The 17,738-nt window shown below is 51.8% G+C and overlaps 1 protein-coding gene and 1 long non-coding RNA gene across 6 annotated transcripts in view; both read left to right on the top strand.

The window, feature by feature from the left end:
- Nucleotides 1-7,409, top strand: part of FRMPD2 (FERM and PDZ domain containing 2) — a 111,613-nt gene extending 104,204 nt beyond the window's left edge. For 2 of the 3 annotated variants that reach the window (XM_070058096.2, XM_070058099.2), the window contains exon 29: nucleotides 2,896-3,832. In XM_070058096.2, coding sequence (XP_069914197.2) covers nucleotides 2,896-3,229 — 334 coding nt within the window. In that variant the 3' untranslated portion in view covers nucleotides 3,230-3,832. Of the gene's footprint in view, nucleotides 1-2,895; nucleotides 3,833-5,997 lie in introns of those variants that run through there. The other variant, XM_070058098.2, reaches the window with a different exon arrangement.
- A 7,048-nt stretch (nucleotides 7,410-14,457) lies between these two features.
- The window catches only part of LOC103345001 (uncharacterized), a 32,307-nt gene continuing 29,026 nt past the window's right edge, over nucleotides 14,458-17,738 (top strand). For 2 of the 3 annotated variants that reach the window (XR_016221808.1, XR_016221809.1), the window contains exon 1: nucleotides 14,458-14,643. This is a non-coding gene — a long non-coding RNA (uncharacterized LOC103345001). The remainder of the gene's footprint in view (nucleotides 14,644-17,738) is intronic. The other variant, XR_515461.5, reaches the window with a different exon arrangement.

Here is a 17,738-nt window from a genome sequence, read left to right as displayed (position 1 = left end):
CGTAAGTCTCCATGTCCATTTCAGAAAGCAAAATGAAGCCGGCGCCGCAGCTCACTAGGCTAATCCTTCACCTGCGGCGCCGGCACCCCAGGTTCTAGTCCTGGTTGGGGCGCCGGAATCTGTCCGGGTTGCTTCTCTTCCAGTCCAGCTCTCTGCTGTGGCCCGGGAGTGCAGTGGAGGATGGCCCAAGTGCTTGAGCCCTGCACCCGCATGGGAGACCAGGAGGAAGCACTTGACTCCTGGTTTCAGCGCCGGCCGTAGCAGCCATTTGAGGGGTGAACCAATGGAAAAAGGAAGACTTTTTTCTCTGTCTCTCTCTCTCTCACTGTCTAACTCTGCCTGTCCAAAAAAAAAAAAAAATGCAAAATGAAGCAGAAGTCCTTGAAATGACCCTGAAGTTACTGATACCATTTGGGGGAGAGTGCTATTCCTGGAATAGTAAAAGATAATTAGCAGTCGAAAGGTCTAACTCAACTGCAGCTGTCAGGTCAGGTGTGACACCAGTGTCGTATGGAGGGATGAGGCTGACAAGTGAGCAGAGCTGGAATGGGAGGAAAGATTTGCAAGTTGACGAAGGATTAAAATGCAGAGTATACAGGGCACTAAAAAAACAAAACAAAACAAAACAAAACAAAAAAAAAACTCAAGAAGAAAACCCAACTAGTCGAGTTAAGAAATGGGCAAAGGGTCTGAATCGACACTTCTTAAAAGAAGAAATACAAATGACCAACAGATATGTATATAGAATGATTATGAATAAAAATAATTATTATTGATAGAGTAAAATAAAAATTAAAAATGCTGGTGAGGATGTAGAGAAAAGGGACCCCTTGCACTCTGTTGGTGGGACTGTAAATTAGTATAGCCACTAGGGAAAACAGAATGGAGATTTCATGAAATATTGAGAGAGAAGTGCCCTTTGACCCAGCGATGCCACTATATAGAGTAAATGTCCAAAAGTCAGAAACTCAAACCAAACAGGCACCTATACCACTGTCTTCATTGTAGCACAATCTGCAATAGCCAAGATACGGAATCAATCAAGATGCCTGTTATCAGATGAATGGGTAAGGAAAATGGGACACACACACATCTGCATGGAATTTTTAGGGCCAAAGTAAACTTATCTTTTAATTCCACCTCCTAGGAACTTGACGCAGTGACCTCATATTGATGTCTAGCTCAGGTTTATCACTTGAGCTTCAAATCTAGCAGTCCGTCAGAGTTCTCTGCCTTGATGTGTTGGAGGCACTGCAAATCCAACCTGCCAGACACCCTATCTGCCTGGGGAACAGGCAGATGGCCCATTCTTTGAGATAACGCGCGTGGACGTCCCCTCTCTACAACACGAGATACACTCAGACAGGTCCCCGGTAGCTCTCAGGAGCGGGAATACTGTCTCATTGGCAGAAAGCTCGGGGTGGGATAGAGAGTCCCGGCTCTACCAGGGAGGGGGACAGACCTCTGGAGGCCTGCGGGTTTGTGATGTGAAGAGGAAGGGGCATTGCAGGACAGGGGACAGTCCCTTGGTTGGAGCGCAGGGCTGGAGACTGAGGTACTGTGTGGTTGCTAAAAAGCTAAATCTTTGTGCTTTTCTCTTAGATTTTCCTTTTCGTCCTCTCTAACCAGACTTGCCAGCGGTCTTTTCTGAGCACCCTCTCTGCATGTTGGCAGCGCCGTGCACGGACTGCTCTTTCTAACCAGAGGCCTGCGTGGGGATCTGGGGGCGGCCCCGGGGAAGGCCGACTCTCTCACCTTTGCATCTGCAGCTGCCTCGCCAGATAGCAGCTTCGCCGTGCCTCTGCGTCCTGTGTCCCTCCCGTGACGTGGGGAGTCCAGCTGGTGGCCTCGTGAAACACGCACTCTTTCAGCGCCTTTCTGGGGAGGGGCCCGGTATTTATGCGAAGGGCTTTGAAAGTTGAGCTGCGCCCAGCCCCCTTCTCAGGCTCTTTCTAATTCCTCTACTGAAACAGTAGTCATCGCAGCTGTAATAATAGCATCTCAGCCTCTGCGCCAGGAGCCACGGGAGGGCGGCATTGGAAGTGTTTGGTTGAAGCATCCCAGACATCCCACGTGGGTGGTTTTTTTTTTTTTTTTTTTTTTTTTTTTTTTTTTTTTTGCCTTCCTGTGTTTCAAATGCAAAAACGCTGAGGTTCCAGAGAAATCAATAAACTCATCCAGGATGGGCTCTGCGAGGAGTGTGTCTGAGACCTGGGTTGCAGCTTTGTCTGCCATGCTGTGCCCCCACCCTATCCTGGTCTCCTCGCCTTGGTAAGGTGCTCCCCCCACCAGCTCCCATAATGCCCTGGGCTGCCGGCACCGTTGCACTTACACCTCTGGACAGTGGCATTTGTTTCCTGCTGTTTCTTCTTTTTAAACTGGGGTTGGGCCGGTGCTGCGGCTCACTTGGTTAATCCTCCGTCTGCGGTGCTGGCATCCCATATGGGCTCCGGGTTCTAGTCCCGGCTACTCCTCTTCCAGTCTGGCTCTCTGCTGTGGCCTGGGAAGGCAGTGGAGGATGGCCCAAATGCTTGGGCCCTGCACCTGCATGGGAGACCAGGAAGAAGCACCTGGATCCGGGCTTTGGATCCACACAGCGCTGGCCGTGCAGCCATTTGAGGGGTGAACCAATGGAAGGAAGGCCTTTCTCTCTATCTCTCTCACTGTCTAACTCTACCTGTCAAAAAAAAAATAAACTGGGGGCTCCCTCCAGAGCGGGGGCCATGCCTTATTCACTGTCTGCTTGCTGGTGCTTGGAGCTGTCTCGGACAGGAGCTGTCTGAACTCTGGCTGGGCCTCACAGGATGCATCGTTGTGAACATTCTGGAAGGCAGGGAGAAGGGGGCAAGGGATCTCTGATCAAGGCTGGGAGGCACAGGGGTTTCTGTTTTCCAGTAATGAATCGGACAAGGATGATGAGGAAGGGGACTCGTGCCCTCCGTCTGAAGCCCCTTCTCCTGCCTGGGGGGATGAAGACTACCTGACCATCGACCCTGCGTCTGAAGCCCAGCTCCCCTGCAGAGACTGTCTGGAGGCAGATGCGGGCACCATCCCCTTGCCTCAGTTCTGTTCCTGGGCCTCCCTCCCAGAGCCTTGGCCTCCAGAAAGCTGTCATGGGAGTGAAGACGAATGGGAAGACATAGAGGAGCCTGTGGATACGGATGGCGATGGCGATGGCGATGGTGACGGCCTCCGGTGGGTATCACCCAGCCTGGGGGAGGCGAGATGAGGCTGAGCTCTCTTGTGGGCACAGTGTTTGCACTTTGGCTGGGGAGATGGGCCACGAGCATCCCCAGTTTCCCCGGCATCCCTGCTGGGGGCCACCCCGGTAGCTATTGTCACTGACTACCCACTGTGGTGCATGTTCCATGATGATGACAGGACAGGACCAGGAATGCCATCGCCCCGTTTTACACACAACACATCTGGGGCTTGCTGAGGTCTCTACCCAGTCAGAGTTCACAGCCAGGCCTGGCGTCATGGCGCAGTGGGTTAAGTTGCACCTGTGGCAATGGCATCCCATATGAGCACTGGTTTTCCAATCCTGGCTGCTCCACTTCCGATCCAGCTCCTTGCTAATGCACCTGGGAAGACAGCAGAAGACGCCTCAAGTGCTTGGGCTCCTGCCATCCATATGGGAGACCCGGATGGAGTTCCAGGCTCCTGGCTTTGGTCTGGCCCAGCCCTGGCCGTTGTGGCCATTTGGGGGAGTGAACCAGTGGATGAAACTCTCTCACTTTCTTTCCCTCTGTCTCTCCCCCTCTCTCTGTGTTACTCTGCCTTTCAAATAAATAAATAAATAACAAATAAATACATCTTTAAAAAATGAAAAGACTTCACAGCCCAGTCTCAGCCATGGCCCACAGTTGAGGGCACTTGTGGGCTGCCTCCAGCACAGGGTGCCTGCCCCATCTCTCCTCAGGCCTCTCTGTCTTGGGGGGTGGGGTGGGGTGGGTGGGACTGCTACCTATCACTGGCCAATCCTATTTTCTGTCTGGCCTAGGGCTAGGTGCATTTGAGAGACAGGCCTCTCTGTCCTGGAATGGGCCCTCTTGTTGGGCCACTGTCGCTGGGGACAGACCAGAGACTGTTCATGCAAAGGGACTAGGCCACCGGGCGGGGGTCAGAGCGTCTGAGGAAGACATGGCAGGGGCAAGTGCCACGGAGCTGTTAGACTGCAGGGGTGGGGGACGTGAGGCGGCCCACACGGCAGTGAAGTCCCTATAATGTGTGGACTTCCAGGGGCAGGGCGCACGCAGAATGCTCCAGAAACTTTGACAGCAGCACCTCCTCAAGGCACCCCGAAAGTTAATGAGGAAGACATTGGTTTGTGAAGATCTGGGGCTCAGTGAGATGTGCTCCTGCACTCCACTGCCTCCTGTCCCAGCTACGTCTTCCCGGCTCTATGGGAGGCAGCTCAGTCACCACAAATGATCGAACTGGATCCTCTGGGCACACTGGCAGGCAAGCTGACAAGGAGAGTGAGTATTTGAGATTCTGCCAGTGAGATAAGAGGCTGGTGCTTATTGGGACTAAGAAGCTACAAGTTAATAGAGTGGAAGATTCCAGAAGCTTTGAAGACCATGCATGGCCATTTACGGGCATGCTGGACTCTCTGACAAGGCTGAGCAGGTCCGTGATGGATTCACAGAAGTGCGGAACAAGCAGGGGGCTCGCTGGGGAGGGCAGATTTCCTGGAGGCGGCTCCTCTGGGCTGGGGAGCTGCAAGCAGAAGGCTGGGCCACCGGGAAGCCACAAAGAGCCACACGTGTCCCAGTGAGGTCTGCAGCCAGACTCTACGCAGGCAGCCATGGTCACAAGTGCTGATGGCAGGGCGGAGAGGCTGGAGGGCTCTGGTTCATGGCCTGGCTCTGCCCCAGCCTAGCTGGATGACCTACAGCAAATGACTTGCCAATCATCCACAGCTCAGCTGCCTGTCAAACGGAGATCACCAACCTCACCTCATGCTCTTCTCGTCAGGGCCAGGTGCCAATGCACTCGCAAAGGATTAGCTATTTTTGTCATAAGTCGTAAAGGAAGTTGAGGTGATGTCACCATCTGAGTGTGTGTTCAGGCCTGCTGAGTTATTTTCCCCCCAACAGACAAAAGAACCAGGCAGTTGGTCTTGTGCCCCAACACGCTGTGTGGGACAGGCTGGGGAGAAGTCCTCATGTATGGTGAGGGGGTCGGGATCGGGTTACAGTTAGCTCAAGCCTGCCATGGCCCCTTGGCCTGTACTTTGGGAAAGCAAGTGTCACCCTCCATGCACCTGCTGCTGGCAGAGTGGCATGCAGGCATCGAGTGCTCAAGGTATGAGTTCCTAGCCTGGGCCTCCAGAGCAGCTCACAGATGTGTTTCATGGCCCCGTGGAGTCTCACATCTAGAATATTAGCCGTGTGCTGCTTCGGGAAAAGGAGCAGCTCTTCCTATTCCTTAACTTCTCAGCGGGGTCTGTAATGCCCCAGAGCTTAGGGACCTCTGCCATCCACGCCAGTGGCACGTGGGGACCTTGAAGCAGCGCATCCTCTAAACTGACATCACGAATCATGCTGCTTGCCCCTCTCAGTCTCTGAGGCAGTAATAGGATAAAGACTGTCTCTTCCGGCGATCTAATGTACTCATCACGTCATGCTGCAATGGGCTGCTCACTCCTCTGTTACAAACAGGCTTAGCAAGCTGATTTCCTTCACCCAAGATCAAACAGTGAGCAGAGGTGGCAGGTGGCTTCACACTACAGCTGTCTCATTCCACTTTGGGCACCTTCCCCCATTGCCCCGAGAAAGTGTCTCTGCACGTGAGTTTATATAACAAGCCCATCCCTCCGTCAAGTGGCAGGAGTCCTACTTTTTCCTCTAAAGCACCTCCACAATTTCTCTTTTATGAGATTGAAAACAACTCCCATGGTGCAGTGGGACCAAGGAGAGGGTGGACCTGTTCTGTTTGGGGAAGGCCCTAGTCAGGGGTGAGGCACTCACCCAGAGCTGCTTACTGTTCCAGGTGAGCACAGAGGCAGAACCTGTGGTCCCTGGTGATCCTGCAGGTGACCTTGGTCCAGAGGACGTGGCTGCTGGCTGTGCCACTGCGGATCCCTGAGAAGGTGACCTGGACTGGAGACCCTGGCCTGCTTTGTCAGGGCCTAACTGCAAAAACATCGCACCTGCCATTTTCATTTTGCATAGTGACTGTGACCTTCTTGTGAGTTCTACGATGTATATTAAGCAAAGCATTGGGTGTTGTGTGTGTGTGTGTGGGGGGGGGGTGGGCGTACAAGTTGGCTTCCCTACCTGAAAGGAGTTAGAGAAGCAACCGAGGCCTTGCACCGGCACACACTTTCCAGTGTGGATGCAATGCGCCAGTCCACACTGCTCAGTCCCTCGTTGGACAGAGGAGTTTCTGTGGTTATCAAAGTTCCCCCAGTTCCCTGGATAGAATCTACCACGGGTCTTGGCCAATTTCCGCTGCTTCCTCAGGCTATTAGCAGGGAGCTGGACTGGAAGGGGAGCAGCTGGGACATGAACAAGCACCCGTATGGGATGCTGGCGCTGCAGGTGGAAGCTTAGCCAGCTGTGCCACAGCACACTGCCTTCCCCTCCCCAGCTGAGCCTGTATAACCAACCCTCTCTTGAGAACATAACCTAAGGACGTGCCCCTGGACCCATCTCCTAGATGTCATAATCAGATAAAATTTCCTCCATTTTAGTACTGTGAGCTTATGACTTTGCCAAAACATGTTTAAAAATTATAGGAAAAGACAAGTTACACCCTGGGGGAAAGTCGCTGCAAACCACAGACCCAACAAAGGACTTGTATCTAGAATATATAAAGAATTAAAAGCATTCAATAGTAAAATGTAAATCGAATTCAAAAATAAGCAGGACATGAATGGAACTTCACCGAAGATGATATAGGGATGTAAATAAGTGCAACCCTCGAGCCTTCGGGAAAATGCAAAGTAAAGCCACAATAAGACGTCCCTACTCAGGTGTCAGACTGGTAAAATCAGTGACAACACCAAATGCTTGTGGAGATACAGAGAAAATGCTTGCCAGTGCATCCAATGGGGAAAAGGTAACATACAACTAAACACACCATTGCCAGAAGACCCAGAAACTGCACCTGGGACATTAATCCTAGAGAAATTAAAAGTTATATTTGTACAAGCCCCTGCATACAAATATTCACAGCAACTCGATTTGTAATAACACCAAACTGCAAACAACTCAGATGTCCTTCAGCCATGCTACTGGTTAAGCAAAATGTGGAAATCTGTGTGGCAGGGAGTGAACTGTTAGTACTCTCATGCTTGGGCGGAACTCTGGGAGTTAGGCCAGTCCCCAAAGGCAGTACAAGTATGATTCCATTTAAATCGACAAAATGGTGGAAATGGAGAACAGATCGGTGATCAGCAGAAGTCAGGGGGGGGTGGGGAGGAGAGGTGGGACAGGGGGGAAGTGGATGTGGTTGTGAAAGAGGGCTCCTGTGGTGATGGGATGGTTGCGTGTTCACTGTGGCAGTGGATATGTTAACCCACCCACGTGATAACATCGGATAGAATTTACACACACATGCACTTGCGTTTAAATAAAACTAAGACAATCTGGACAAGACGGATGGATTGTGTCACTGCAATACGGTAGCTGTGAGATTGAACTGTCGGTTTGCAAGATGTTACTGTTGGGACAAACTGGGTAAGGGTACAGGTGCTCATCTGTATCATTTCTTCTAACTGCAAAGGAGTACTCAACCATTTAACAATTTAAAACATGCAATGGAAAAAGAGGGAGCTTCTCAAGACTGCTTTCTCCAGGCCATGGCTGCTCCACACTGCTGGGATGGGTGTTACAGAAAACTACCAAAGGAGAGTACTGACTTTGATTCTCCAATAGCCCAGTTATATAGCTAGCGCCATCCCCATGACATGTGTAGTATTTCCCATTAATTGTAATAGACTAAAGCCAATTCCATGCCTCAGCTACATATAACTCCACTGCACAGTAAGAACTCAACAGTCAAATAATTCAGAAGGAAAGAAACAGGGAAGAGCTTTGGAGCAGCCGTCTCTGTCTCTGCTCCATTTCAGCGTGGCACACATTCACTGAGCACTGACTGTCCAACTACAAACAGGGTCCCAGGGATAGAGACGGATGTGGCTGGGGATTGCCCTGTGGGGGCTTCCTTCTGGCAAAGGAGGTAAAACCAAAACATACGAACCAGCATCATAACCAGTGGGACTGATGCTGGAATGATGGCCTAGAGATCAATGTTGTATAGGAAGCAGGGGTTATTTTTTTGACAAAAGGGAATATCCATCCTGCTGGGGGAAAGTCTTGGTTGGGGCAGCCAAGCATTCCTCTGAGAGGAGAGGTTGTTACAGCACTCAGCATGCTGGGCATAGGAGGAGGTGACCGGGACACAGCAAGCAGACGGAGGGGCACATGGGGCTAGGATAAGGAGAGGGGCCAACGGATGAGGAGGATGAGGGGCATACAGAGTGTGAATGAAGAGGCTTGGTGGGGCAGGCATTATGGCGTATCAGATAAAACTACCGCCTGCAGTGCCAGCATCCCATATGGACAGTGGTTCGAGACCCAGCTGCTCCACTTCTGATCCAGCTCTCTGCTATGGCCTGGGATAGCAGTGGAAGATGGACCAAGTCCTTGGGCCCCTGCACCCATGTGGGAGACCTGGAGGACGCTCCTGGCTTCAGATCTGTGTAGCTCTGGCCATTGCAGCCATCTAGGGAGTGAACCAGCAGATGGAAGACCTGTCTCTCTCTGTCCCTGCTTCTCTGTAGCTCTGACTTTCAAATAAATAAATAAACAAATCTTAAAAAAAAGAGGCTTGGCATTTTGGCATGTAGTTGTTAAAATCAGAACTCAGCCCCAGAAAGATTAGGCTGGCTTGTAGGGTGGAGAGAGGATTAGTGTGGGAGACATAAGAACTTGGGACCACTTCGGAAACCACCGATGATCCAAGAGAAGAAGGAATGGTGGGCTCATTTACTGAGTAGGGGACTGTTGAGAAAAATCCTTCCTGGTGACCGGTTTTGTCTTCCATCTTGAATTTGAGATCTTTTGGTACATGGGGTGTCCCAGGGGGATTTTTTTTTTTTTTTTGCTGAGGTAGGATCATGTGAATTCCATTGCAATGCAGGAACATAATGCTCTCTACAAGAGCTTCTGCATCAGGCATCATAAAGTCAGTTGCGCCATGACACCATGATATACAAAGAGAGAAGAGGAGTTCAGAGGTCAGTGTAGGTGGACATAAATTCATGGTTGTGGGTGGAGGAGGGGAGGACAGGGAAGGATTCCGTGTCCCCTCTGTGTCACTTCATCAGACTCTTTGTTGGCTGAGTGACAAACCCCACCAATTCTTCAACTATCCCCCACATACTCTATTTCACAGTCAGAGGGAGCTCCTTGGAGTACCTGTGAGGGATCCCCACTCTCTCCCACTCTCTCCTATGCTGCTCTGTGCCCGAGACACCCACACGGCACAGTCTCCCTTCTCCCTGCGATGACAGTCATGATTTAGAAGTCACCTTTATGGAAAGCCAACAGCACTGGTGATTACTTGCCCAGAGCCCCAAGGCATTTAGCAGGTGAGAGGCCAGCCGTGGAACATTCCTCTGAAAAGAGTAGTTGGGACGCTCTGGCATTTCCCCCTTCCACATCTGCTTCTGCTCCTTGGGGGAGGGTGGTAGAATGAAGTGCTTTTCTTTCTCCTCTGGACATGTGGAAAAAGACTTTAGGAGAAGAATTTGTAGGGCTTGACAGGTGTCATGTGCAAGGGCTTCAGTATCTGACACGTGTCTGGGTGATCTGGAGGTGAGAGGTGATGGCGGAAACAGCATTCACAGTGGGAGAGCAAGGGGGCTGCCCTGGGAGCCAACCGCCGATCCCCATAGGAGGGCAAGGGCGTGGGAGGTCAGTGGGTGTAGCCAAGTGCATCTACAGCTTGCAGCCACTGCAAAGCGTGCAGGGGCAAAGTGGCCCTAAGCAGAGAGGGAGCCAAGCCCCAGCTCTCACATAGACTGCGTTCGTAAGAATCACCGAAAGACCCTCCTGTGGCTGATGAAGTACACAGAGGCTGGAGCACAAAACCAGGCCCCCAGTCCAGCCTCCACTTACCATTCGTCTGATGCCTTGATTTACGGCACAAATATCATACGCACTTTGGCAGCTCTGGAGGGGCCGGGCTGTAAGCTGCTGGCCAGGGGCAACATCACCCCGAGACAAGGAAAGCTTGTCTCTGGAGAAACAGCCAGCTCAAAATTCCTGCTGAGCTCCCCTGTGGCTGGAGAATCTAGCTGCAGAGGTGTCAGATGCTGGGTCTGGGGAGAGGGGGGTGCGGGTGTGAAAAGAGGAGACTGTTGATGCCCCTTTCACAAGCCTGGAGGCAGAGGGAGCCTCCAGGGTTGGATTAGCCAGACCTGGGGGTCTTTCACTGAAATGGGACTGCTCCAGTGGCTGCTCAAGGTTATGGAGCAGCCCAAGACTTTCTACGCACGGGTGCAGGCTGGTGAGGAGGCACTGAGTCTGAATGACATTGGGAAGAACCCAGTTCCCTCTGCGTGCACCCTACGAGAAGGAAGTAGCTAACGAGGGGCAGTAGCACAGCGGCATCTCTATTCTTGCTTAGGAAAGCACAAGGCTTGACATAGATGGAGGAGTAGAGCAAAAAGACTAAGAGGCACGACTCTAGCTCCTCTCTTCCAATCTGTCTGTCTCTGCACTTTGCTTCCCGCCACATCATGATTTCACAGTTAATACGTAGAGCTGGGAGTGGAAGACAGCACATTTACGTTGGAGTGTTTGTGTCAGGCTCTCCTGCCAACTTCACAGCTGTCTCTCCTTCCTTGCAGTGTGTGTGTGTGTGTGTGTGTGTGTGCGTGTGCACAGAGCCATGGGCTGGACGGAGACGCAGATGGGTGAGCAGCCAAGTAGTGGAGCAGTCAATTAATTTTTATTGGGCATCTGCCTTGTGCCAGTTCGGGGACTAGGCAGCCAGGAATTCACCGCAAGAGAAGTGAATGCCCTGCTCTTTAAATAAGCCGGTTTTCAGATTTTTATTGGCATTGGACTTTTGACAATTTATTTTTACAGAGTCTTTTATGGGAAGTCTCAAGAGGTGGGCAGAGAAAGAAACACACGGGGAGGCCCCACGGCTTCTTCCAAGCTCACTGAGGTCCTCATTGGCTCACACCTCGTGCTGGACGTGGAGAAGCCACTCCCCAGTACACCAGGCTGCAAAGCGGAGGCCTGGAACAGGTCCTGCGGGGGACTCCTGGCACTGAAATGATTATTACTATTTTTTTTTCAAATGAGATATCTTCCATATGCTGGTTCATTCCCCAAGAGCTCCCAACAGCAAGACGGGGACCGAGGCTGAAGCCGGGACCACAGTATTTAATCTCAGTTTTCCTCAAGGGTGGCAGAGACCCAAGCCCTTGGCCATTGCCTGCTGCCTCCCACACTGCTCATTAGCAGGCAGCTGGATTGGGGGCAGAGGAGCTGGGATTGCAACCCAGGCACTCCCACATGGGACACGGGCATCCCTAGTGGCAACTTCAACCGTTGCGCCAAGTGCCTGCCCCTGAAACAAGTATTCTGTTCTGAAAGTGGTTTTTATGTTTTACTATTTTTGTTTGCTTTTTAGTTAGCTGCTCTTCTGGGGTCCCAAGGCCAGATTAGAAAACTCTGAGCTTGAGCATGGGCCTTGGCGACTATGAAGAAACGACTGAGCCCTGAGATCCTGAGACCAAGCTGTCCCTTGGGGTCCTCTCTGATGGGGAGACGCCTTGTCTGAGAAGAGAAACCGCCTTGGCAATACGTTCTTACAGTTGTAAGAGAGGTGTGGGCCCCACCAGTAGACTGCCTGGCCCTCAGGTCCTTTCTAGAGGGCTCTGGGTGACCAGGGCCAGAGGCTCCAGACTCAGCAGTGCCTCGCTGTGCTGGTCCCCGCCACTCCTCCAGCTGAGCTTCCCCAGTGTGACCACTCGAGTGTCTGTCCCATTCGGAAGCCCTGTTGAAATGTGGTTGCCACGGTGACAGTGTTACCAGATGAGAGGGCCACAGGGCTCTGCCTCCATGGATGGGAGAAATGGCATCAGAGAAGGGTGGCTTGGACCCCTTTCGCCTCTCTGCCCTCTGCCTCGCCCCATGTGAGCACCTGATGTTGCCCACTCATAGCTGCACAAAATGGACAAAGACACAAGGCTCAGGGTGAGCTTGGGACGATGAAGTGGGACATAAGGAGGCAGTATTTTGGGGGTAGGAGTGCAGCAGGCAGGGGTCAACCAGGAAACCCTTCAGTCAGTCTGGAAAGGAGACCTGGAGGGGTGGACGAGGAGAGGCAGAGCTGAGGCCAGGGCTGGAGGACCAGGAGTGGGGGCCAGGCCTGCCCCCGGGAGCCTGAGTCTGGGGCTGTGGTGGGCAACTCCAAGGTTGAGTTTCCAAGTCCATGGGGAGAGGGAAAGTCAGCAGCCAGGTCTCTGGCATCTGGTGTGGGATGAGTGTGACGGGCCTTATGCATGGAGTACAGCCAGTCCCACTGCCTGCAGTACAGAGCTGGAGCGTGCACTGGGGCCTATGCTCAGAGACACACAGCGAGAGACAGCAACAGCAAGCGCAGAGACCCCGCTGCAGTCACAGTCGAGAGAAGTGTTAGGACGGGACCTCCGGAAAGGCTGGACTTGCACTGCCAGGCCTCGTGCTGGACGCCCCTGTCCTTTGTCTCAGGAACACCCACGCCCTCTGCCTTCAGTTATTCAGTCCCAAGACAGCGACCCCTTGCACCGCTGCTAACTGCAGAGACACACGGCAGAGTCCCAAACTTCAGAGTTCCGTGAATTTTTCACTAGTAAAAAATCAGAAAGCCAAGAGGAGCCTTCCGGGAGAGTGGCCAAGCAGGCGGTCGGGGGAAGGGTGAGACCACAGGGTCCCCTCCCATTCATGGTTTCCCAGTGCTGTGAGCAGAAATTCTTCCCCGCCACGTGTCCCCTCCGTGAGGACATGGAGTCACGTCTAACAGTTTGATTCCTTCCTGCTGCCTGTATCTGTGGAAGGCTGCCCATGTGCAGAACCCCGATAGTGGACACAGGAAATGGAAGAAATGGCAGAACCAGGGGCCACCCTTATGGGAGGGATCCCACCCTGGCAACTGCACAGCTCATGAGCAGGGCTCTTGGCTGCCGTAGGATGACATGGCATCTTATGGGGAGAAGGTAGCTCCTGTCAGTGAGTCAGGCAGCAGGAAGCCGGCCCTGGTGTCTGGACAGAGGCTCACCATTGCTTCTGAGACGCTATTTAGCCTAAGCAGGTGGCTCTCTCTGGGGACCAGGATGGTGGGTTTAGGCTAAGAGCAGCAGGATTTGTCATAACTTCTAGGAGACTGGACCCACCAAGGCGGGTCTGGCTGGGGCTGGTGCTGTGGTGTAGGTGGTAAAGCCACCACCTGCAGTGTCAGCATTCCATCTGGATGCCAGTTTGAAACCTGGCTGCTCCACTTCTGATTCAGCTCTCTGCTATGGCCTGGGAAAGCAGTGGAAGATGGCCCAAGTCCTTGGGCCCCTGCACCCGCGTGGGAGACCTGGAAGAAGCTCCTGATTCCTGGCTTCGGACTGGCACAGCTCTGGCCGTTGCAGCCATCTGGGGAGTGAACCAGTGGATGGAAGACCTCTCTCTCTCTCTCTGCCTCTCTGTAACTCTGCCTTTCAAACAAAATAAATAAATCTTTTTTTTTTTTTTAAAGAATCTGACTGTAACCGAGCCCATGCCTGCTCTTTTCCATGATTAACAGCTTCGCTACTTTCTGTGTCTGTTGAAGGTTGCAAGAACCAGAGCGACATGGTCAGGGGTTGAAGACGATCAAACCTCCAGCAGCGGCTGGAATGACTGGAAGACTTTGTCTTCTTGCACACCCTCACCATGAGGCGGTCACATAACCAACTCTGTATTTCCTTAAATAAGTTTGGGTCTCCTTTTCTAATCAGGGGAGGTTGGATGTGAAGGCATCCCTGGTCTCTAGCAGCCTGAATCTACTCTTTCCCGCAAATCCTTGTCCTGAGTTATTGCATCCTGTTGTGATGATAAAGGGACTTGGGTTAGATGACACGGCTTCCCGTTTTCAGGGAAAGCCTACACCTTGAATTCCCTCTGCCCTCACCATCGTAGCTAACGTTGCCTGGACTGACCCAGTACCCAACTGAGTTCTGTTCTGACACAGGCCTATCCATCCTGCGCTCATACAGCAAGCCTGCCTTTTGGGAAAATTCTGTAGCTGGCTTCACGGCAGGCCTGGGTCAGGCACCCGCCCCTGGAAAGCACAGTCCTCAGTGCTTCAGGGCGTGGGGAAGCCTCGGAGTGCTGCTGGCACGAGCCCGGCCAGGGAGAAGGGTCAGTTCACCGCGGTGGGCCAGAATCCGCCAGGAATCCACCATCCTCTGGGGACACAGCAGTGCGTCGGTGGACCAGCAGGGGGAGGCATTGCCGACTCCAGGCTCGACAGCAGAGGGCGCGCTTGCGCAGAGCGAGGCCCCAGTGCGCAGGCTCGCAGCTGCCTCTGGACTTGGACAGCGACGGGCGATGGCGTGAACCCGACTGCAGAGGCGGTTGGGGCAGGCCGGGCGGGACCGGCCAGGTGGGGAATGGAGGCCGGGGTCGGCGCAGGGCTGAGGTGGCGAGGCCTTCCTCTCAGCCGGGGACGGAGGCCGTGGGTGTGCAGGGGCCCCCCGCTTCTGCGCGTGGCCCGAGGCCGGGAGAGGGAGGCGAGGGCCTGCCGAGGCCTGAGGCGGGGAGCCGGCCCGTGTGGACACCCTGTGTGCCGGCTGTTGGGTCGGGACACTGGCTCTGTGGCCGAGGCGGGGATGGCACCCGAGGAGGAGCGTGGAGCCCACGTCGCTGGGGTTTGCCGCCATCGGGGTGCCGGGGCCTGGCAGGTCTCGGGGGGCCAGAACTCCACCTGCTGACTCCAGGGCCGGCGAGGGGTGAGGGGCCCCCGGAGAAGCAGGCTATGACCTCATGAGCCCGAAGCAGCTGGTTTGGACACCCTCTGTGTGCCGGGTGCTGTGCCAGGAGCTGGGAATGGCGGCCAGGGAGGAGCGGAGACCTGGGGCCTCTGCCTTCATAGCGTGGGCGCCGGGTTCTGTCCCGGTCGGGGCGCCGGATTCTGTCCCGGTTGCCCCTCTTCCAGGCCAGCTCTCTGCTGTGGCCCGGGAGTGCAGTGGAGGATGGCCCAAGTGCTTGGGCCCTGCACCCCATGGGAGACCAGGATAAGTACCTGGCTCCTGGCTTCGGATCAGCGCAGCGCCGGCCGTGGTGACCATTTTGGGAAGTGAACCAGCGGAAGGAGGATCTTTCTCTCTGTCTCTCACTGTTTATAACTCTACCTGTCAAATACATTAAAAAAAAAAGGGGGGGGGGGGAAGAAAAAAAGTGGAAATCAAAGAGAAATTGATTTTGGTGCAAAAAAAATCTTTGAAATCCATGCAAGGTTTGTTCATAACATGCATTTTCCATGAACGTTTTGAAAACTCTTCGTGTACCTGGCTTTCAAAAAAAATTTTTTGCACAGAAATTAACTAATTTTTAAAATTCTGTTTCCCACAGATCTATTCAAGTACCCTTGTACTCCACTGGGAGCACCAGTGTCACAGGCAGTGTTACTTCACCTGATGTGCCACAACACCAGCCCCTCAATCTGCTTTTTTTTTTTTTTTAAAGATTTATTTATTTATTTGAAAGAGTTACAGAGAAAAGGAGAGGCAGAGAGAGAGAGGTCTTCTATCCGCTGGTTCACTCCCCAGATGGCCGCAATGGCCGGAGCTGCGCCAATCTGAAGCCAGGAGCCAGGAGCTTCTTCTGGGTCTTCCATGTGGGTGCAGGGGCCCAAGGACTTGGGCCATCTTCTACTGCTTTCCCAGGCCACAGCAGAGAGCTGGATCGGAAGTGGAGCAGCCGGATCTCGAACTGGTGCCCATATGGGATGCTGGCACTTCCGGCCAGGGCGTTAACCTGCTGCGCCACAGCGCCAGCCCCTCAATCTGCTTTTTAAGAGCTTCCCAAGTGACTGATTGCCATTAACATGGGATACTGTTGGTACAAATCAGTCCTTTTCAATCCTGTGTGTTAGAATCATCTTTTAATTAGCTTCTTATAACTACCTGTGCTCTAGAGTCACCCTGTGGGTTCTGATTTAATTGGCCTGGGTAAGGCCTGGACAATCGTAGTTTTTGAAAAGCTTCTCAGGTGATTCTAGCATGTAGTTAGATTTGAGAATCGCTGGCATGAGTGATCAGCTAGATTTCCCTTCTTAGTTTAGTTACTGCTGAATTTAAAATGGACATACATGGCTTCAGGCAGCATCTTATCATCAGGAAAATGAAAAAGAATTAGCATTTCTGAGCTTCCCCCAGTACAGATGTTCAATCTGATAATCAGGTAATCATGAGGAGAAGTGAATTAACGATTTGATTAGATTAGCATTCCTCCCTCACACTAGGCAGTGAAGATTTGAAGTGTACCTTGGGAAGGAGAATGCTTTATTTGTAATCTCAGTATTTCGGCAACTCTGGGAGCTGTATATTGTTCCCACTTTGTAGCTGAGAATTTGGGGACTAAGGGAAGTAACTTGTACAAGATTTTAAAACTAATTGTGTAAAGTCCCAAAGGCTAGGTTCCATTTCTTCAGTGGTTTTCAAATTTGGCCTCACTTGAGGATCACCTGAGGAATTTAAAAACTGACTGATATTCCATTCTCAGGAGATTCTGATTTTGTTGATGTGGTTTGGTCTGCAATTGGAATTTTGCAAAGATTTCCAGCTAACTCCAATGTGCAGCTGAATTGGAAAGTGTGGATTATACCAGGGAGCTTCCTGGTGGCCTAAATTATTTTTCTTTTACTCAGAGCGTCGTTGTGTAGACTGGGTTCTTTGCCTTCATACATTCAATAGTGTGCTTTCTTCTCCTTTTTATTATCCTTTCTTTCCTTTTGTATGTACTAGGAGTATGGGATGAAGTTCATAGTTTTAGCACTTGTTGAAAGCACTGTATTGTCTTGGCGCCTTTCCCTCAAGTCACTTGAGCTGATTTGTGAATTATTTCTGACCTTTTTTGTGAGGTTAATTTCTTTTCTCTAATACCACATTGTCTGTATGTTCCATTTTCCTATTTCTGTTCATTATAAGGAGGTCCTAATTGGTGAAATAAAGGGAAAAAAAGATACAAAAGTACATGGATTAAAATGGAATAAATGAAATTATCTATATTTGCAGACAACATGATTGTTCATATAGGAAGTCTCAAGGAATCTACAAAAAAGCTACTAAACATAATAATTGACTGTAGGGGCTGGTGTTGTGGTAAAGTGAGTTAAGCCATTGCTTGCGATACCAGCATCCCAGATTGGAGAGCCGGTTTGAGTCCCAGCTACTTTGCTTCTGACCTAGCTCTCTGCTAATGTGCTTGGGAAAACGGTGGATGAGGGTCTAAGTGCTTTTGCCCCTGCAACCCATGTGTGAGATCTGGATAGAGTTCCTGGCTCCTGGTCTCAGCTGTTGTGGCCATTTGGGAAGTGAACCAGTGGGTGGAAGATCTCTCTTGCTCTCTTCACTCTGCCTTTCAGATAAAATAAATAAATAAATCTTCAGAAAACAACTGACTTTAGCAAAAACACAAAGATATGAGGTCAATCTTCAAAAATCAGTTCTATTTTTCAATACTTCTAATGAGCAATTA

The sequence above is a fragment of the Oryctolagus cuniculus genome, chromosome 15 (assembly GCF_051225735.1).
Source record: "Oryctolagus cuniculus isolate XC-2025 breed Fujian yellow rabbit chromosome 15, ASM5122573v1, whole genome shotgun sequence".
Lineage (NCBI taxonomy): Eukaryota > Metazoa > Chordata > Mammalia > Lagomorpha > Leporidae > Oryctolagus > Oryctolagus cuniculus.
This window is presented reverse-complemented; position numbering and strand designations above follow the sequence as displayed.